We start from the raw sequence: 22,500 nt of genomic DNA on the forward strand, positions 1-22,500 counted from the left end.
CATGGGAGAAATCAGAGTAGACACCATGATCTGGAGGGTAAGGAGAGCAGCTTGAAGGACAAGGACACCCTGAGCTCGAGCAGTGAGGATGGGGACTGCTCGGTAGCCGCGCACTGGTGAGCTGGGAACTCACAAACGCCTTGGCGTCCTCCAGTGGATGATCACAGAATCCTTACCAGAAACAAGAAAATCACAACATCCCCCCCAAGTGAAGACCCCTCTCCAAGACGTCAGTGCTGCAGTATCAGTAGGCCACCAAAAAGAGAAGAAGACCTAACGAGAGCAAATACAGAGGGGGTCACCGCCAGGGGCAAATACAGAGGGGGTCACCGCCAGGGGCAAATACAGAGGGGGTCACCGCCAGGGGCAAATACAGAGGGGGTCACCGCCAGGGGCAAATACAGAGGGGGTCACCGCCAGGGGCAAATACAGAGGGGGTCACCGCCAGGGGCAAATACAGAGGGGGTCACCGCCAGGGGCAAATGCAGAGAGGGTCACCACAAGGGGCAAATGCAGAGAGGGTCACCACAAGGGGCAAATGCAGAGAGGGTCACCACAAGGGGCAAATGCAGAGATGTCACCACAAGGGGCAAATGCAGAGATGTCACCACAAGGGGCAAATGCAGAGATGTCACCACAAGGGGCAAATGCAGAGATGTCACCACAAGGGGCAAATGCAGAGATGTCACCACAAGGGGCAAATGCAGAGATGTCACCACAAGGGGCAAATGCAGAGATGTCACCACAAGGGGCAAATGCAGAGATGTCACCACAAGGGGCAAATGCAGAGATGTCACCACAAGGGGCAAATGCAGAGATGTCACCACAAGGGGCAAATGCAGAGGGGGTCACCGCCGGGGCAAATACAGAGGGGGGTCACCGCCAGGGGCAAATACAGAAGGGGGTCACCGCCAGGGGCAAATACAGAAGGGGGTCACCGCCAGGGGCAAATACAGAGGGGGGTCACCGCCAGGGGCAAATACAGAGGGGGGTCACCGCCAGGGGCTAATGCAAAGGGGGGGTTCACTGTAAGGGGCAAATGCAGAGGAGTCACCGCAAGGGGCAAATGCAGAGATGTCACCACAAGGGGCAAATGCCCTCCCTGAGATTATATATTGTTTTCCAACCCTGTAAATCCGTGTACATCTTTCTTCCACTCTCGGCCTATAATCTCTAACAAAGAAGGAGAGAAAGAAGTAAAAAAGCCATGAGAACCAGCAGCAGAGGTTCTGACAAGCATCGGTGGCCGGTCACTCCGGTAGATAAAAGGACTTGCGCTCTGCAAAAGTAACATTTCATGCAGACTTTTTAGAAAGATGCACGATTTTGCATTTAGGAAGCAAAGGAACAAAAAAAAATATACAAAAGGTGAACATAGACTTAGAATAATTGGGAACAATGGTGAATTTTAACAACCGTCTATATCATGGGTCCACAAACTTGACTGAGTATAAGGGGCGACAGAAGAAGAAAATGGGGGGGGGGGGGGGGGGGCGCGCACAACAAAGTGTGGAGGGACAACACGGAATAACATAACCCTATTAAATGACTCCACATGGGTCTAATGCAAAACAAACATAGCAAGATACTTACGGTATACATGTAGAGCTCAATATTAAAAATCCGATGATAAATTGATTGGTGAAGATCCCATTGCAAAGAATATGGCTCTGAAATGCCCCGACTGGAGTGGTGATTGCATGCCGACACTTGTCTTCTATGGGACTGTCAGATCGCCATGTACAGCACTTCACTTCCTCTGACAGCCCCATAGAGGATGAATGGAGCGGAGGCACGCAGACAGATTGCAACAAGGCATGTCAGAGCCAAAGAATAGGAGTGACAGCTAATAGTAGATCCCCCAAGTCAATAAGTGTTTTGTAGCAAAAAGAAACGTTAAAAATCCTTAGATATTTAAAAAACTAATTTGCAAAGTAGTCAGTTAAAAACATATTGGCTTTTGTGTGTCCGGGCGATGAATCTGCTGCTGGAGACAGATCTGTATCTGCTGTGCCATGTGCACCATATAAATCATATCAGGTACAAATAATTCATCAAGACGATTATTTCTTCTAATTTGGAGAAGAAACATGGGACAAGCTTAATTGGGGAAAGCTGTGACAGGGAGGGAAATCTGTTGTGCACCATCTATCATGTAGAAGCAAGCAGGGCCCTTTCAAGCCAAAGTATGCACCGCAGAGCAAAAATCACCCTTCCAGATGATCAAAGCATTGCAGAATGACGAGCAATTAATATGTAAACAAAATTCCAGAAAACCATGCTAAAGAAGATCCCGGGGGTCCCAAATGTCTGAGGACCACACGGGTGGCACAAACTCATGATTACACATAAACAAGGAGAACAAACGAGTTTCTAAAGTGCAAAGTGTACATATTTATTCACAATGGTGGTGACACAACTTGTAAGTATTAGTAAAAGTATAAAACCTGGACCGCACCAGGAATTGCATCCATGTCGACAATAAATCACAACTGTTGGAACAATCAACTGCATGTAACATTCAGATTTTCCGTGTAAGGAAATAACACTGTCCCATATGCGGCAGAATTGCAGCACGTTCACCACATGTAAGGCTTAAACTGCATAAGGGCCACACATGATATACAGTGTACACTATTACAGTAGTATTCAGACAATAGCAGTTTACACAAACAAGCAATACATGGTATGACAAGATTGCTCCACCTAAGGAGGTCCAAAGGATTTACCCTCATATAATGTCACTCCTCTGGTTCAGGAGTCTAGCCCTTAATTGCCAAATACGGTACAACATGTATTATGCAATATAATATACATGAAAGTCACTGTGATTACATTAAACCATAATGTGGCAATATTAAGGCAATTGATAATGACCACCTAATGAACAATCCAGTAGAAATAGACATTTGAAGAGGTTAAAGGACCTAAAGGGGTTCATACGCTTTCCCTAGTGGGTTGTCACTTCAACATGTCAGAAGTCATACCCTGAGTTGCTGATACGGGTCCAACACATAAATGACAGATGCACACCGATGGTCCAGGATCGTGGTCCCCAGGCTGCCCGACGTACGTTGCGATTGAAGCGTTCTTAATCTTCTTCAGGGGGAGGGGGTGCCATGGTGTACGTCCCAAAATTGCCGGTTTTTAAATGGTGGCGCCAAGTTCCGCACCCGGAAATCACGTAACGGCGCATGCGCAGATCCGTCCGGCAGCTCTCGCGTGATGCGACGCCGTCACACCAGTGTGCGCATGCGCGGGAGCGGAGGACGCGTCGCCATAGCTCCCGCGCATGCGCAGGCAACAGACAGCGGCAACAACACGGAGAGATGCAGAGGACCTGGGCATGCGCACATGAGTGCCGGGAGCGGGTAAGTTACATGCTATAAGGATGTACATTTACTTCACAATTTAAAGTGGTGCCACACAAGGAGTTTTCTAGGAAATCCATATAATTATATAGTGATTTTGCCTATAACAAAGGAAAAATCCAAATAAGAAAAACCGGCATTAGAACAACAGGACCAGAGATAAAATTAAAATCAATAATAAAAACACGAACAAGAATTACAGTAGGGTACTAATGGTCACTCGGAGGATGTCATAATTGAGCTGGGTAGGAAGGGGCGCATGTTAATTCACAAGAATGGAGCATAACTGACGGTTTCATTAAGGCCCATAGGTGTCATGGTGTTCAATGTGAGAATCCATTTTGTTTCACATTGTGCCAATCGCTTTCTAAGGTCACCACCCCTGATCCCCCCCATCTATCACATCAATACCTCTAATTTGTAACTGTGAGGGGTCACAAGAGTGGTGAGACTTGAAATGCCTTGGCAATGTTTTTAAAAGTGTGGTATCTATTATTGCCCTGGCTGCAGAAATGTCTCTAACGTGTTCCCTTACCCTAATGCGGAGCTCACGTGATGTGAGCCCCACATAGGTCAGGGGGCAAGTGCAAGTGGCAAAATATACCACGTGTGTAGTGCCACACGTGATATACTGTTTGATATTATAGGTTTTATTGCCATCAGAGGAATAAAATTGTGTGCTACGAATGACATTTCTGCAGGCAAGGCAATGACCACAAGGGAAACAACCCTGTAGTGGTCCCCTAGAGCCAAAGATGGTACTTTTGGGAGGAACATAATGGCTTCTAACCAAAAGGTCTCTCAGATTTTTAGCTCGCCTTGATGTAATTGATGGGCGGCCTGAGAGGTTATCGGCCAACACTGGATCGGTCAATAAGACCGACCAGTGTTTATTTATTATCTCACGCATCGTGTTCCACCTTTCGTTATAAGTGCCAATGAACCGTATCACTGGATCATGGGCTTCCTGTTTTTTGGGGGCCTGGGCCAGTAACTTTGCCCTCGGGGTGATCTTGGCTCTGTGATAACCATGTTTAATGGTTCTATTGCTGTAGCCCCTGTCCAAAAACCGGGCCCTGAGGTCGGATGACTGAGTTTCAAAACCATGATCAGAGGAGCATATCCGCTTCATTCTAAGGAATTGGCCAGTCGGAATGGCACGAATGGTAGATGGATTATGGGCAGAGGACGCATGCAGTAGCGCATTGACCGATGTATCCTTGCGGAAAACATCAGTCTGGATTGACCCCCTATCATCAACCGTAATTTTGACGTCCAGGAAGTCAATCGTGCGACTACTGCATTTATAGGTGAGTTTGATGTTAAATTTGTTCTTATTTAGTTGCCCCATGAATCGATCAAGCTGCTCCACCGGACCCTGCCACACAAAAAGAATATCATCAATGAAGCGATACCAGCACTGCACATGGGCTGAGGCCCCCACACCTCCGTCACCAAAGACCAGCCTCTCCCAGTACCCCAGAAAGAGGCCGGCGTACGAAGGCGCACAGGCCGCGCCCATGGCAGTGCCGCGCTTCTGTAAATAAAAATAATCTTTAAACACAAAAAAATTGTGTGTCAGGATGAAGTGGAGCAGCTCTAAGATCAATTCACCCATGTCATCACCCCGACCGGATGCTTCCAAGAAGAAGCGGACAGCTCTCAACCCATCTTCATGTGCAATACATGTATACAGACCTTCTACATCAGCAGTGACAATGATCATGTCATCCTCTAGAAAGATACCGTCAATGCGCCTTAGGACGTCCGTCGTGTCACGGACATAGGAGGGAAGTGTTTCCACCATAGGTTGAAGGTAGTAATCAATGAATTTACATATGGGGTCGCACATTCCCTCTATGCCGGACACGATCGGGCGCCCAGGCGGATTGACGGCATCCTTGTGTATCTTTGGTAAGATGTAGAAGGTCGGTATTTTAGGGCACTGCCTACAAAGTCCATCATACATTTTTTTATTAATCAATCCGATCTCAAGGGCCCGGTCAAGGATCACCGCAAGTTCACTACTAAATTTCTCTAGGGGATTGGATGGGAGCCTCATATATGTTGCCTTTTCACGCAACTGTCTTAGCACCTCTCTCTCATATTTTTCAACTGACATGATTACAATGTTCCCCCCTTTATCAGCAGGTTTTATAACAATATCAGAGTAACCCTGTAGTTCAGTGAGGGCTTGTCTCTGTTTATAGGTGAGATTATCACGTCTCCGTTTGGTGTCAATTTTCCTAAAGTCCTCACTGACTAGCCTTACAAATATATCTACCGCAGGGCACAATGAGAAAGGGGGGAACTTTGTAGATCTAGGTAAAAGAGATTGGGGAAACGCACCTGTTGACGGAGCCTCTTGCTCCTGGAGTAGTTCTTCCAGGTTTTTGATGGCTTCCCTTTCAACTTGGCTATCCGTTTTTCTTATTTGGATTTTCCCTTTGTTATAGGCAAAATCACTATATAATTATATGGATTTCCTAGAAAACTCCTTGTGTGGCACCACTTTAAATTGTGAAGTAGATGTACATCCTTATAGCATGTAACTTACCCGCTCCCGGCACTCATGTGCGCATGCCCAGGTCCTCTGCATCTCTCCGTGTTGTTGCCGCTGTCTGTTGCCTGCGCATGCGCGGGAGCTATGGCGACGCGTCCTCCGCTCCCGCGCATGCGCACACTGGTGTGACGGCGTCGCATCACGCGAGAGCTGCCGGACGGATCTGCGCATGCGCCGTTACGTGATTTCCGGGTGCGGAACTTGGCGCCACCATTTAAAAACCGGCAATTTTGGGACGTACACCATGGCACCCCCTCCCCCTGAAGAAGATTAAGAACGCTTCAATCGCAACGTACGTCGGGCAGCCTGGGGACCACGATCCTGGACCATCGGTGTGCATCTGTCATTTATGTGTTGGACCCGTATCAGCAACTCAGGGTATGACTTCTGACATGTTGAAGTGACAACCCACTAGGGAAAGCGTATGAACCCCTTTAGGTCCTTTAACCTCTTCAAATGTCTATTTCTACTGGATTGTTCATTAGGTGGTCATTATCAATTGCCTTAATATTGCCACATTATGGTTTAATGTAATCACAGTGACTTTCATGTATATTATATTGCATAATACATGTTGTACCGTATTTGGCAATTAAGGGCTAGACTCCTGAACCAGAGGAGTGACATTATATGAGGGTAAATCCTTTGGACCTCCTTAGGTGGAGCAATCTTGTCATACCATGTATTGCTTGTTTGTGTAAACTGCTATTGTCTGAATACTACTGTAATAGTGTACACTGTATATCATGTGTGGCCCTTATGCAGTTTAAGCCTTACATGTGGTGAACGTGCTGCAATTCTGCCGCATATGGGACAGTGTTATTTCCTTACACGGAAAATCTGAATGTTACATGCAGTTGATTGTTCCAACAGTTGTGATTTATTGTCGACATGGATGCAATTCCTGGTGCGGTCCAGGTTTTATACTTTTACTAATACTTACAAGTTGTGTCACCACCATTGTGAATAAATATGTACACTTTGCACTTTAGAAACTCGTTTGTTCTCCTTGTTTATGACGAGCAATTACCAGAATTAATTACGTTTCCTGACTGGGAGCCCCAGCATCAGGAGCCCCGCCGCATCAGGAGCCCCGCCGCATCAGGAGCCCCGCCGCATCAGGAGCCCCGCCGCATCACATCCCACTGACTTGTAGGGATATTGGTTCATTGTGGATCCTTCATCCGGTTGACGCTGCATTACAGACTCCTAATCACCTGAAGATGAGCGTCTTCCATCACAGTAGGATGTGCACAATGTCATTCCCCAAAGGGTTAAACTAAAAGTACAAAAGAGGTTTTTAAGTATACAAACTTGTGGGTCAGCTGCTGTAGTACTAGGGACTGCCCTGGAGAGGTACCTGGTGTCTACCGCCAGCCAACTCCAACCTCACCACCAGAGGCTCTGGATAATACCTGGTAGGCACTTTATTACACTGCTCCATCCCTCCACAGACCGCAACTCCATTTGTGGCCAGCAGGAGGCGTCTGTCAGCTGTGCAGAGATTGATGCTCAAGGCTATAAGACAAGTTATTGAGACATTGACATTTGGGTGGGGGGTGGTATACCCACCACTGGGGTTGGCTTTCTTTCAATAAAATTGTTTGACATGAGGAAATTCCCAGTGCATGCTTCCACTTAAATGCCCTCCTGTCATGATAAAGTAGTGTGAACGTTATGTTTTCCATAAATTTTACCCAAAAGCCAAATATCACTAACTTTTTGTGAGACGTGTAAGGTAAGAAGAGGCTGCTCACATTGCTGTCCACCCTGTCTACCTGACATAATAATGGAGATACCAGGGCTGCTCAGGTAAGAAGATGCTGCTCACACTGCAGTTCAACCTGTATCTGATCTAATACTAGAGATATGAGGATAACAAGGTAAGAAGCGGCTGCTCACACTGCTGTCCACCATGTCTATCTGATCCAATACTGGAGATACCAGGGGTGCTGAGGTAAGAAGAAGATGCTGCTCACAATGCAGTTCAACCTGTATCTGATCTAATACTTGAGATATGAGGATAACAAGGTTAGAAGCGGCTGCTCACACTGCTGTCCACCATGTCTATCTGATCCAATACTGGAGATACCAGGGGTGCTGAGGTAAGAAGATGCTGCTCACACTGCTGTCCACCATGTCTACCTGATCCAATACTGGAGATACCAGGGGTGCTGAGGTAAGAAGATGCTGCTCACACTGCTGTCCACCATGTCTACCTGATCTAATACTGGAGGTACCAGGGGTGCTGAGGTAAGAAGATGCTGAACACATTTCTGTCCAACCTGTTTCACTGATTCAATAATTAAGATACCAAAGGGGTTGTGTTAAGAAGAGGGCTGCTCACACTGCTATCCAGCTTGTCTACCTGACCCAAAACTGGAGATACTAGGGGTGCTCAGGTAAGAAGATACTGCTCATACTGCAGTCAAACCTGTATCTGATCTAATACTAGAGATATCAGGATGACCAGGTAAAAGAGGCTGCTCACACTGCTGCCCTCCCCATTTGATATAATGGTGAAAATATCAGAGGTGCTAAGAGAAGACGACAATAGGTGTGTCAGTATAAGTATACAAGAGATACACTGCACACAAGATAATGTAAATTAAATTTGTTTTATTGTAAGTTCAAAACCTGTCATGCATACTTAATGTGTTCAGAGCAAAACGCCCACACATTTTGTCCACAAATACTACCGTTACAGTAAACTGTGAACAAGGCCGTTGGCCGAAACGTCAGAGAATTTAATCTGTCAAAAAGTTCACTTCCTTTGCTCGGTTTTTGAACAAATTTAAAAAATTTACATTATCTTGAGTTTGCAGTGTAACTCTGGTATATATTGGAGGGTATCTATCCAACCACTAGCACCTCGCTCTCCCCAGTGTGCACGCCCTTTTTTCTACTATTGTCAGTATAAGTAGACAGTGGCCATTTTAATGTGTTATAGTTATTACCACCAAAAAAAATAAAATAATCTAATTCTCCTATTATGCTCGTGTGTTTATTTTATTGAGAACAACTTTAAAAAGGTTGTCCAGGTTATAAAACCCCTTTATGCAGTCTAATAAGGGAATGAAATATTGAGGACAATGCCAGCAAAAGATTGCACCAGATGAACAGTCCAAAATGATAATCCACAGAAAAAAAAAAAATCAGCACATTTAAAACAAAAGATGAACTTTCAATAATTTCAGATTAAAAATAAAAGTCTAAACAAGGGAAAAATCCAGCATGTAGCGGTTTATGCGTTTCGAGGCTGAATGCCTCTTAATCATGACCAATGGTTAAGGCTATGAATAAGATGCATTCAGCCTCGAAGCGTGTAAACCGCTACATGCTGGATTTATTTAATATAAAGATATAAAAGTTAATTTTTGTTTTATTTTTAGAAGTGCTGGATTTTTTCCTGCGGACTAATAAGGGAATGGCTGCAGTGCCCTGGTTCGGATAGTCGTCTCTTGGCCAGAGCGGGGAGCATTTGATAGCCCCGTCTGTCGCTCTGAAGAGCGGTCCTGCTTTTGGATTTGCATGGGTTCTGTGAGAGGATTCACTTTACCCTGTGGTGGCGCTACAATATTGCAAAGAAGCAGCTAAACAGAGACCCGTGCATTGAGCAGCTATTATCAGGTCAAGCCACTTGAAAAAAACCTCCGTGTCTCGGATATCAAACTTTGAAGACTCAACAATCGTACTCACTCGGTCATCAGCTTAGAAATCCTCTGGCAGTCATTCATGTCATAAAACCAGATACTGTAAATGGACACTGAAAAAGATAGAGACACATAAAAAGACATAAGATAAGTATTGCCGTCATCCCGAATGGTTATTCTCCAGCCACACGAGATAACCACCAAGCACTCAGAGGCTGCACATTCCTGCACTAAGGACACATGACGAGAGACTGCGCGTGAGTGATGTGACCTGGAAACTACAGAGACCTAACTAGACCGGTGCCGCCTCCAACCTGCTGCTCTGCATGATTGACAGGTCTCTCCCTGTCCAGTGCTGCCTCCAACCTGCTGCTCTGGATGATTGACAGGACCCTCCCTGTCCAGTGCTGCCTCCTGCTCTGGATTATTGACAGGTCTCTCCCTGTCCAGTGCTGCCTCCAGCTCTGGATGATTGACAGGTCTCTCCCTGTCCAGTGCTGCCTCCAGCTCTGGATGATTGACAGGTCTCTCCCTGTCCAGTGCTGCCTCCAGCTCTGGATTATTGACAGGTCCCTCCCTGTCCAGTGCTGCCTCCAGCTCTGGATTATTGACAGGTCCCTCCCTGTCCAGTGCTGCCTCCAGCTCTGGATTATTGACAGGTCTCTCCCTGTCCAGTGCTGCCTCCAGCTCTGGATTATTGACAGGTCCCTCCCTGTCCAGTGCTGCCTCCAGCTCTGGATGATTGACAGGTCTCTCCCTGTCCAGTACTGCCTCCTGCTCTGGATGATTGACAGGTCTCTCCAGGTCAGTTGATGCCTCCTGCTCTGGATGATTGACAGGTCTCTCCCTGTCCAGTGCTGCCTCCTGCTCTGGATGATTGACAGGTCTCCCCTACGTGCACTTGTAGGAAGACCCCTATCAATCTGGAGCATTGCTGGGAAAAGCTGGCAGGGACATCAAACAAGTCTCATATCTCCCCATCATTCTCAGACGTCCTATCAAACACCTTAGCGTTTCAGAGAAAAATACCCGACTGCAAACATGCAGCTGGCTCCGTTTCTTGCTTCCCGTGGTTTGGGCAGCCTGAATCGAGGGACAGGTTCCAGTTACAAAAAAAAAAAAAAAAAAAAAGTCAGACCCCATGGCAGTCCAAACTGCAAAGTGTAGTCAGAATATTCCAAAGTGAACGGACCCTAAAAGGACTGTTATCTTAAGGCCGGTTTCACACATCCGGCTTTTCGCCGGTTTGCCGGATCCGGCGCTCTCCCATACAGTGACTACAGTACAGTGACAGCGCAACAAGCGCCGGTCACATGCTGTCATGTGACCCGGAAGTTACAGCACTGTACTGTATTGTCTGTACGGGAGAGCGCCGGATCCGGCAAACCGGCGAAAAGTCGGATGTGTGAAACCGGCCTAACACACTCTATAGGCGTCAGAGAGAAGTACGGCGTTACCGTATGTACTTGTTTTTTGTTTGTTTTTTTATTATTTTGGTTCCCATTACCCAGCCTGGGATCCAAGTAGTATTTTTCTACATTGTATTGTAACATGAGGCCAAAACAATGTGACAACATTTATTTTCCAGAACAACCAAAGTTGCATCATACAAAGGAGAGATGAGGTTCACAATCCGCCCCAATATTGTGTCTTCCCCCCACGACATCTGTACAGAATCTTAGGTTTACAGGAAGCCATTGCAGAGTGATGACGTCTTAAAGAAAATGAGGGTGATCAGTCCCTCCACCGACATCTCACATCACAGATCCCCCAACGTGTCAAGAGGTTCCTCCGCCGTCACACACAGCCCTCAGCACTGGCCAAGACGCAGTGTCCGGACCCACAACCCAAATGCCACGTCACCGAGCTGACAGCCGTCCTCGCAAACCCCGGGCAACCTTTCCAAAATGTATACACAACTGCAGGGTTCTCATGGAGGAAAAACTATATCCAAAATATATTAGATTGTACAAATAACAGAGGCGTCAAACAAGACGAGCCAATGTCACGTGTGTCGGCTTCTCTGTGTGTAGAGTTTGCGCCTCGTATGAGAAGTTGGGCAATTTTGGGATATAAATAACTGGACACCAACATTCAACATTTCCTTATCTCGGACCAACCAACTCAAAAAAGGAGATTAACCCTTCCCTGACATAATATGTACATGTACATCCAGTGATGGGTTAGGGTGCATGGGGCCGGCACCTGCCTCTAAAAGCAGCAATGGCAGATCGCTGGTTAAGCCTTTAAATGTTATTGTAAGCTTTTGACCACAGAATTTAAGAGGCACAGAGCGACCGGCCATTCTGACAACCAACACCCCCAACAACCAGACGACGGAGGGGCAGAGTCATCATCATGGTCCTACTTCCATGAAGCCCAGAATACAGCACAGCTGGGCTATACTCTACGCCACATACTGATTAAAAAAAAACCAAAAAAAAAAAAAAAAGACAAAATAACAGTAGCATTTTAAATTACCTAATGGTTCTAATAAATATGAAATTAATAATAGATAGATATCTATCTAAAAAATATTAGTTAAATAGAATAAAATATTTTTAAAATTATATTACTAATTTGTAAAAATAATTTTATTACTACAACATTAATATTTTAATAAATTAATAAAAAATAGTTAAATATAAATACTTTAAAAAATATTAATATATAATTATGTGATAATTATAAAAAAATATTGATAAATAAAATAATCATAACATTTTTAAAATAATATATTTTAATACTTATTAATAATTTCATTATTAATAATAATAATAATAATAATAAAACAGATAAAATAATAATTTCATTATTAATAAAAAGTAATAATAATAATAATAATAATAATAATAATAATAATAATAATATCCAATGTATAAAAATACAAACATGGTACAATGAACCCATACAGCAATGCTATACAAGGGGGGGGGGGGGGGACATCTAATATGTGTATGTTTCATTATTTTGTATTATATAGTGATGACCATGGCGCCATTACAGTGCAGGAGCGGCTCTTTTGTGGATATAATTACTGTACAAAGTGTCAGTTTAGGGGGCAGAATGCACCTAAGTATTTCACATCTCTGTTAGCTGAAATAGGGAAAAAAAAAAAAAAAAAAAAAAAGAGAAGAGGAAGAATGCGTAGTGATGGCTTAATGGGCAGCGGGATGATGAGTGCCAGGAGCCGACTAGCTGAGCCCAGAACTAGATCCCCAATCGTCATTTGTCTGCCAACATCGGAGGCTCCTTCTGTGCTGCTGGCAAAGAGTCATAGAAATTCCAGCAGAGGCATGCAATGTCACAGAATGTGCAGCGACACTGCACACACAGAACATGCCGCCATATGAAACGCTCGTGTAGGACCTATACAATCATACTGGCTGCTTTATAGATACATCCACATGTGAAATGAGCAACTATATAAACAAAGAGGCAGCGCTCGCCAGCAATCCTGTGTGCATGAGAATATACCATTCCCGATGAATTCAGCAAACCAGCGTGCAATGGGAGGCGCGGATTACCGACAATCCTATTGATACATGAAGCAGTGTCAGCTCGGATGTGAGATTCCGGGGCTATCGGCTCTCAGTCACTTTGATGGAGTGGTACACTACACACATCGCATAGGCACTGTGACAGTGAAAAAAGACCAAATTTTACATTTTTTGTTTTTTAATACCTGCCATACGGTTCCAGAGATATGGGCCTTTTTATTTACTGCAGAACATTAGGCTACAGTAAAAATGTCACAGTTATATAGGATGGAATCTGTGCTGGGGAAACAAGACAAGTAAAGGTGAGGACGCATGGCCCAATAGTGGCCGTTTATTGGCTTCAGGGCTCGTGGCATAAAGCTGTACAAGCCCTGGGCTGACCATGCTGGAACGGCGTTGGTGGAAGAGGGGAGTATATATTTTTATTTTACAAGGGACACTATACCATTTAATAAAGGGATTGTTCAGGTGGCGGTTAACTCCATTAATCTGCTTGGATTTCTGTAACCAATATAGTTACATCACAATATCTTATCCGTAGTGTAGACAAGGACAAGATACAATGGCAAAAATCCTACAAGTGGTTTAGTTTTACCTCCTAGAGCCGAATAAGATGTGTGTGTGCAGCATCTCAAGCGTTTCCTACAGCATCGGGTGTCCTGCGCCAACGGTACAGCCGGGACCCGCGCCAACGGTACAGCCGGGACCCGCGCCAACGGTACAGCCGGGACCCGCGCCTGCGCCACTAACAGCAGATTGTACCAAATAGGTCATCCCTGAATCAGTGGGTCACTTTAATCCCCCTCTTTTAACACTAGAACTACTGAGGTAGTCATTTTGACTACTTTGCACCATGTATTTCTATATAGGTGTCACGAGTCCAGTAGACAGCCATCTATTCCTGCACCCATGGACGTCCCCTACAATGGCCGACAGCAGGTAAATCCAATATAGGGCGTCATATACAGAATCTGGATTTCCCCACCATAAGTTGATATACAAACCTGTCCCTTTAAAGTAACAGTATATTCCAAAAAAACAGTCCTTGTGTTGTCCATGTTCGCAAGACTGTACATGAACAGGACATGGCTGATCTTCCACATGAGACCCTCAGGTTCACATAGGGTAAGAAAAAAACAAAAAAAAAAAACAAAAAAAAAACACAGCATGTGCCACTCTGGTCCGATTTATAGACTTCAGTCACTCCTGCTCCCGTCTACTGTGCACATGGATCGAACCACATCATAAAGATCAGCCCTCGCCTAAACACAACACCCCAGAGTATGAGAACAAGTCAAGTTTTTAGTAGACGTTTCAGGGTTTTTCACTATAGAAGGCAATGAGAAAGTGCAATAATGATATAAAAATGTAATTGCTGCATTTTTGGTGAATGAAAAAGTATTGGACCTGTTCTATAGACAAATGACACATAACCTGCACCAAAAGCCAAGCAAGAAAAAAAAAAAAAAAAAAAAAAAAAAAAAAATCAAAAACCTGCTTTTTGTAAGCAGCATTTTTTTTTATTGCCTTGGAAAGAGCAGGTTTTGCTTGCAGAAAAAAAATCAATATGTGAATGTAGCCGAACAGTACATGTCCATGATGAGTTTTTATGCTGCATATTTTTGCTGAGTGAAAAATTCAGCATTTTACAGTTCAAGCAAAGTGGATGGGATTTACAGACCTCTCCTGTACAATGTGTGTTTTTATGCTGTGTAATCTTATCTGCGGCGCGGGTTTCAAATCCGCAACACGTCAATCTCTCTAGCGGGCACAGAGTTTTCTCTGAGGAATTTCCCCATAGATGTGCATTAACTTGCACGGATATCCATGTTTAAGGCAAAGACATAAGGCATTGTCGAAACGCATTGGTCTGGGAAGGTGGGGGGAGGGGGAGCCATGGGCATTTGCCATTTTTAATGCCACGGTGTGTCTGGTTATATTTGCATTGATCCATTAAAGCGGTTCTGTTTGACGTCGGCACCACTGGTTTCTTTGCATCACTGGTCAGTTACAGTTAGGTCCAGAAATCTTTGGCCAGTGACACAATTTTGGCGAGTTGGGCTCTGCATGCCACCACATTGGATTAGAAATGAAACCTCTACAACAGAATTCAAGTGCAGATTGTAACGTTTAATTTGAAGGTTTGAACAAAAATATCTGATAGAAATTGTAGGAATTGTCACATTTCTTTACAAACACTCCACATTTTAGGAGGTCAAAAGTAATTGGACAAATAAACCAAACCCAAAACAAAATATTTTTATTTTCAATATTTTGTTGCGAATCCTTTGGAGGCAATCACTGCCTTAAGTCTGGAACCCATGGACATCACCAAACGCTGGGTTTCCTCCTTCTTAATGCTTTTCCAGGCCTTTACAGCCGCAGCCTTCAGGTCTTGCTTGTTTGTGGGTCTTTCCATCTTAAGTCTGGATTTGAGCAAGTGAAATGCATGCTCAATTGGGTTAAGATCTGGTGATTGACTTGGCCATTGCAGAATGTTCCACTTTTTTGCACTCATGAACTCCTGGGTAGCTTTGGCTGTATGCTTGGGGTCATTGTCTATCTGTACTATGAAGCGCCGTCCGATCAACTTTGCGGCATTTGGCTGAATCTGGGCTGAAAGTATATCCCGGTACACTTCAGAAGTCATCCGGCTACTCTTGTCTGCTGTTATGTCATCAATAAACACAAGTGACCCAGTGCCATTGAAAGCCATGCATGCCCATGCCATCACGTTGCCTCCACCATGTTTTACAGAGGATGTGGTGTCTTGGATCATGTGCCGTTCCCTTTCTTCTCCAAACTTTTTTCTTCCCATCATTCTGGTACAGGTTGATCTTGGTCTCATCTGTCCATAGAATACTTTTCCAGAACTGAGCTGGCTTCATGAGGTGTTTTTCAGCAAATGTAACTCTGGCCTGTCTATTTTTGGAATTGATGAATGGTTTGCATCTAGATGTGAACCCTTTGTATTTACTTTCATGGAGTCTTCTCTTTACTGTTGACTTAGAGACAGATACACCTACTTCACTGAGAGTGTTCTGGACTTCAGTTGATGGTGTGAACGGGTTCTTCTTCACCAAAGAAAGTATGCGGCGATCATCCACCACTGTTGTCATCCGTGGACGCCCAGGCCTTTTTGAGTTCCCAAGCTCACCAGTCAATTCCTTTTTTCTCAGAATGTACCCGACTGTTGATTTTGCTACTCCAAGCATGTCTGCTATCTCTCTGATGGATTTTTTCTTTTTTTTCAGCCTCAGGATGTTCTGCTTCACCTCAATTGAGAGTTCCTTAGACCGCATGTTGTCTGGTCACAGCAACAGCTTCCAAATGCAAAACCACACACCTGTAATCAACCCCAGACCTTTTAACTACTTCATTGATTACAGGTTAACGAGGGAGACGCCTTCAGAGTTAATTGCAGCCCTTAGAGTCCCTTGTCCAATTACTTTTGGTCCCTTGAAAAAGAGGAGGCTATGCATTACAGAGCTATGATTCCTAAACCCTTTCTCCGATTTGGATGTGAAAACTCTCATATTGCAGCTGGGAGTGTGCACTTTCAGCCCATATTATATATATACATAATTGTATTTCTGAACATGTTTTTGTAAACAGCTAAAATAACAAAACTTGTGTCACTGTCCAAATATTTCTGGACCTAACTATGGTTTCTTTTCTTATAGACTTGCATTGGACGTGGAAAATCCACAGGTAAACAAAAAAAAACAAAAAACACACAAGTGTGTTTTTTGTGCATTTCTGCAGCTTAATTGCATGAAAAACGCATGTAGTCTGCACCTAACAATGTCAATATCAGGGAGCTTCAAAAACAAAACAAATTTAAAGCAGGAGATGCCCAAAAGAGACAAAATAACGCAGCATCAAAACTGAAGTGAAAAAAACACACGTAAACTAAAGTGCAGAAATGGTGCGGAGTCAAAAACTCAACAAACACTGATGGTGGGAACGTAGCTTTAGGCCACTTTCAAATTGAGTTTTTACCTACGTTCACTGGTCCCCCCCCCCCTGCAATACATATTTAGACGCATGCGCCAACGAGGCCATTGACTATAATGGAGCAGACGGAGTCAGCGTGTGCTCGGTCTTGCACCATTTTCTGGCGTATATGTTTTCTGCAAACGGACACCCAGAAGCAGTAGACTACGTTCGGGTGTCCACCTACAGAAAACGCTTATGCCCTAAAATGGTACAAGACAAAGCACACACTGACGCCGTCTGCTCCATTATAGTCAATGGCACTGTCTGTGCATGTGTCCAAAACACGTTTTTTGTGGGGGGTTCGGACCGATGCCCCAACGGGACGAGTGGACGTAGGTGAAACGTCATGTGAAAGCGGACTAAGGCTTCCTCACCTTGGTTAATCCTCAAGCAGGACCAGGGGGCCACATTAGCATATTTAGGAGGGAGGGCTTTTTTGCATGCCCATAGCAATCACTGGAGAGGACACGAGTCCACGTGGCACTCCATGCATCTGCCCACATGGCGGACAGCCTCGTGGGTTATTTAGCAAAATTCTATCCATTCTATCCAAAAAACTAGTCATGGAAGCAAGCCCTAAACTTGTGGGAGGACACTCAGTGGTATTCGAGTAAAGAAAAAAAAAAGCTACGATGAACAGTTACATAAATTGCTATCATCTATATCAGATAACACAAATGTACCAAATGAAACACAAATGCGGGGAGTGAGGGCGTCAGGAATACAGCGCTGCAGCGACTCTCTGCTCTGTATGATGCGGCACAAATCAGCAAACAGGAGCGGGGATATAAGGAGAAGCGCACAGAGCGTCACTCGTTAGATACTCGGCTCCGGTTTACAGCTCGCCTGGAGCTCAGCTGCCATAGAAACAGTGTTTAAACCCCTTTATCCGGTGTCATACGGAGACATGAAGAGACATTGTGCTTCACTACTGTCACCGCCTGTGGCATCTAAAATGCAGATCACAGCAGCCGCAGCACCACGGCCTCGCGTGCACGGACGCTCCCCAACACATCCCAGTGAACCCCGCACTGGTGCCGGCCGCTGCCAGCGAGGCCAGGGCACAGGGGAAACATTCATCCAGTGCGCATCATTGTGTTTTGTGTATTTAAAGGTCTAAGATTCTCTGCTCTTATTTTCTCAGTTTGTATCTATAGGTTGGAGCTACATTTTACTGGTACAGAACTCGTCAATGAAATCTGCCCAAGAGCAGCCATCACACACAGAGCTTACTCTGTACAGTGCATGCATTACAAGGGCTTTAAAGGGGACTCGTCACTAGAGTGGTCTTAATCCATTTTTTTTTTGTTTAAATCGGAGATTTGGTTCCAGAGATTTGGGCCTCTTTTTTTCTGCTAACATGTGAATTATGCAGAGCATTCTAGAGACACGCCCCTGAGGATCCTGTTGGCCACACCCCCTTTAAAGATTCGCAAAACATCACTCAGTAAAACACCCTTTGGCTCTGGTACACAGAAGAGTGTTTCCTTTATCATCACCTGATCGGTCCTGTGCAAGGATAAGACTTCACTCTGAATACCAGATGCATGACACCCGGCTCCCCACTCATCAGGTGTTACCGGCTCCATGATGAAATAAATCTGTTTACAATTGGAGGGAGTTTACCAAATTCAATGACCAATCTACAATCTGAGATCAAGTGTGAACAGTGCATACAATACAGATGGAAGCTGAGCGACCATAAATTATAATAATACTACAGAGGACAGTGCCATGAATAAACCTGCACAACCCCGCGTCAAACAAAACTACGACGCTGTGTGCATAGAGCCAATACCACAACCGCAGAGCTAAATGCACAGAGGCGGCAACACAACTGCACACAGCAGAAGATTAACGCACCAGTAACAAACACACCTGTCACCTACAACCAAGCACTAGGGGTTTTATTTTTTTATTTCACCTCTGGCGTGGTGCTTTGAATGTAAGACTATGTGCCCACAGGACTCTGTACCCGCAGATTTTGCCGCAGAAAAACTGCGGATTTATCTGGATTTTTTAGATAAATCCGCAAGTACACACACTCCCCATGTTATCGTATGGGATTTGGGGAGGGCTGTATCAATGGTGCTGTATGTGCAGCTGTGGAATATGCTGCGGATGTCCCGCAGCTGCACATAACTGCATGGCAATTATTCATGCAGAAATATCTGCAGAATTCCTGCTCCTCCACTATGGAGGTACAGGGTGGGAATTCCGCAGGTATTTTTGCACTTGTCCCGCAGGTTTACCGCAACAAAAATGCTCGGAACCCGCAGCAATGGACAGCTACGGATTCCGGGCAGCAGCTGCAGGAAACCTGCGGACAAAGCTCCGGGAATATCCGCGGGTACGTTGTCATGTGGGCACATGGCCTAAGGGGTACTTTGCACGTTGCGACATCGCTACTGCGATTTTGTCGGGGTCAAATTGAAAGTGACGCACATCTGGCGCTGGTAGCGACGTCGCAACGTGTAAAGCCTAGATGCACCGATAAACGATCGCAAAAGCGTCGAAAATCGGTGATCTGTGTAGTGTCGGTGATTTCCATAATTTCGCTGTAGCGACAGATACGATGTTGTTCCTCGTTCCTGCGGCAGCGCACATCGCTGTGTATGAAGCCGCAGGAGCGAGGAACATCTACCTGCGTCCCGCCTGCAATAAAGAAGGAAGAAGGTGGGCGGGATGCTTACGTCCCGCTCATCTCCGCCCCTCCGCTTCTATTGGCCGCCTGCCGTGTGATGACGCTGTGACGCCGCACGACCCGCCCTCTTAGGAAGGAGGCGGGTTGCCAGCCAGAGCGACGTCACAGAGCAGGTAAGTGCGTGTGACGCTGCCGTAGCGATAATGTTCGCTACGGCAGCTATCACTATGATATCGCATCTGCGACGGGGGCGGGGACTATCGTGCTCTGCATCGCTACAATTAGCTAGCGATGTCGCAGCGTACAAAGTACCCCTTAGTCTCCTACCCCTGTATTATATTCATCTGCTGCAGTCTTCAAATTCTCTCAATGCCCCTCCGGTTGTTCTCCAGTGATTTGGGACCTGCCGGCTGCACCAGTGTTTAATAGAGGCACTGGAGGTCATAACGCAATACAAGTCTATGAGAGCCACATTCTGGTTCTCATAGACTTGCATTGACAGTTTGTGACTTCTGACTTCCAGACAGTCAGAAATTATGGGCACAAGATGGCACTGCGGGACTGGAGGGATTCCGATAAAGGATGGTGCCACCAGAAGGAGAGTATAAGATCGGGGGAGGGGGGTTTAGATTTTAAAGTGCAACTTCAGCGTTAAAAAAAACCAAAAAACTAAAAACGTAGGTGTGGTGCATGAAGTATCAGACACAGCAGGATCGCAACATGTAGTGGATAAACGCAGTCTATGAATTCACCTTATTTTACCCCATAATCCTACTTTAATTTTTTTTTTTTTTTACACACACACACACACACGCTGGATTCATTTTGCACATATAACTGACCTCCTGCTGAAACTTTGTGCCACTAACATAAATCCTCACCAGCTGACCCAGTTCACCTGCCAGAAAGTTACCTTTACTTTTGGTTCTCGTTTTCCCCCTACAAACCCATAACTTTTCCATCGATATCCTCATTTTACACACTTTCATCAATGAAGACGTGAATAGGTAAAACTTACGGCTTGAGTTCCGATACAACAAAAAAGGCTCATGGAGCTGAAATTCCAGGTCCTTATTGATTGGTTCCACCAAATTGTTCATGTTGAGCCTGTTCATTATTGTAAAACCGTGGCGGGGCGATGCTGATCTACAAGTAGGGAAGGGCGAGATGATGAGACACTTAATAGCACAGGTAAGACTGCAGCAAGTTACAAGGCGCAACATAATTATCTGATCATTGGGATCTCCATAGATCACACTAATAGGGGTTCTGTGTCCTCTGCCTAAATGGAAAGGCAGATACAGGACCCCATTCTTGTGATCTGTGAGGCCCCAAGCAACCAGATATTTAACACATCCCGTAAAGTGGTGCCAAGTTCTAAAACAACCGCTTTAATATGTTACTCTAAAATGAACCAACTAGTTTTGCAAATGACTTCATGCACAAATATTCTATTGTTTTGTGTACACAGTTCCAATGCGGAGCTATGCACCTTCATAGTTACAGAATACAGACCAGCTACATATCCGGTCATCTTATAGTCATTGTCTTTAAAGGGGATCTGTCACCAGGTTTTTTGCTTCCCCATCTGAGAGCAGCATAATGTAGAGACAGAGACCCTGATTCCAGCAATGTGTCACTTACTGAGCTGTTTGCTGTCATTTTGATAAAATCACTAATTTTTCTGCTTCAGTTCTCGCAGTTATACAGAGCTCATGAATATGCTGGACTACTTGAAGCATGCAAAGCTGTCCTGTAATGATAAAATCACTGATTAATCAGCAGTAGATTATCATCGCAGGACTACATGGCGTGCTGCAGGTAGTCCAGCATATTCATGAGTTCTGTATAACTTCGAGATCTGCAGCAGAGAAATTAGTGATTTTATCAAAACTACACTAAATAGACCAGTAAGTGAAACACCGCTAGAATCAGGATCTCTGCTCCTACATCTTGTCGCTCTCAAATTAGGTGGCAAAAACTTGGTGACAAATTTCCTTTAAAAATAAAAACAATGAGAAAAAAAAAAAAAAAAAGGAAAAAATCAAACATTAAAGTGCAACTTGAACCCACAAAGTACATAGACTGATCTAAAAATCGTAAAATTCGATGTCAAAAGAGCTGACACCAGACTTATTTGTTACACTACATAGCAAAAAGTACAAACTCTGTAGCCACTTAATGTCATTTGCAGCCGCATTAGGCTACTTTCATACACCAGTTTTTTCTCTATCAGGCACAATCCGGGAAAAAAAAAAAAAAGATAAAACGGATCTGGCGTAACTTACCACGGAAGCCGGATTTGGCGTAATGCGGCAAAAACCGGATGTGGTTGCCGGATCCATTTTTTTTAAACTGAGCATGCTCCAATTTATTGTGAAAACACAGATCCGGCAAAAATACGGACGAAACGGATGCGCCAGATCCGCTTTTTGACGGATCCGGTATATCTGCCCTGTATAAAAAAAAAAAAAAAAAAAAAAAAAAGAAGGAGGATCTGGCATCAGTTTGTGCATATTTTGCGCCGGATCCGTTGCATCAGGCACACGCCGGATTGTGCCTGATGCCAAAAAACTGATGTGTGAAAGTAGCCTTACTGGTATCACCACTCAGCGACGGGAGCTATGATGCTGGTAAAACCGCACATGAACACAGAGGCCCCATGTTGGCCGCTTGTAAAAAGAAAGAAAAAAAAAATTCGTTCTCCACTTAAAGCACCACTCCAGCGTTTGTTTTGCTTTAAATATAAGACCCCTTACCCCAATCTGAT

At 44.7% G+C, this 22,500-nt stretch overlaps 1 protein-coding gene across 3 annotated transcripts in view; it reads right to left on the reverse strand.

Annotated features, from left to right (window-relative positions):
* Nucleotides 1–22,500, reverse strand: part of DCP1A (decapping mRNA 1A) — a 62,943-nt gene that overhangs the window by 34,637 nt on the left and 5,806 nt on the right. For all 3 annotated transcript variants that reach the window (XM_075337293.1, XM_075337294.1, XM_075337292.1), the window contains exons 3-4: nucleotides 20,749–20,876; nucleotides 9,634–9,700 (exon numbers count right to left, since the gene is read on the reverse strand). In XM_075337293.1, the coding sequence (XP_075193408.1) occupies nucleotides 9,634–9,700; nucleotides 20,749–20,876 (195 nt within the window). The remainder of the gene's footprint in view (nucleotides 1–9,633; nucleotides 9,701–20,748; nucleotides 20,877–22,500) is intronic.

This window comes from Anomaloglossus baeobatrachus, chromosome 2, assembly GCF_048569485.1.
Source record: "Anomaloglossus baeobatrachus isolate aAnoBae1 chromosome 2, aAnoBae1.hap1, whole genome shotgun sequence".
Classification (NCBI taxonomy): domain Eukaryota; kingdom Metazoa; phylum Chordata; class Amphibia; order Anura; family Aromobatidae; genus Anomaloglossus; species Anomaloglossus baeobatrachus.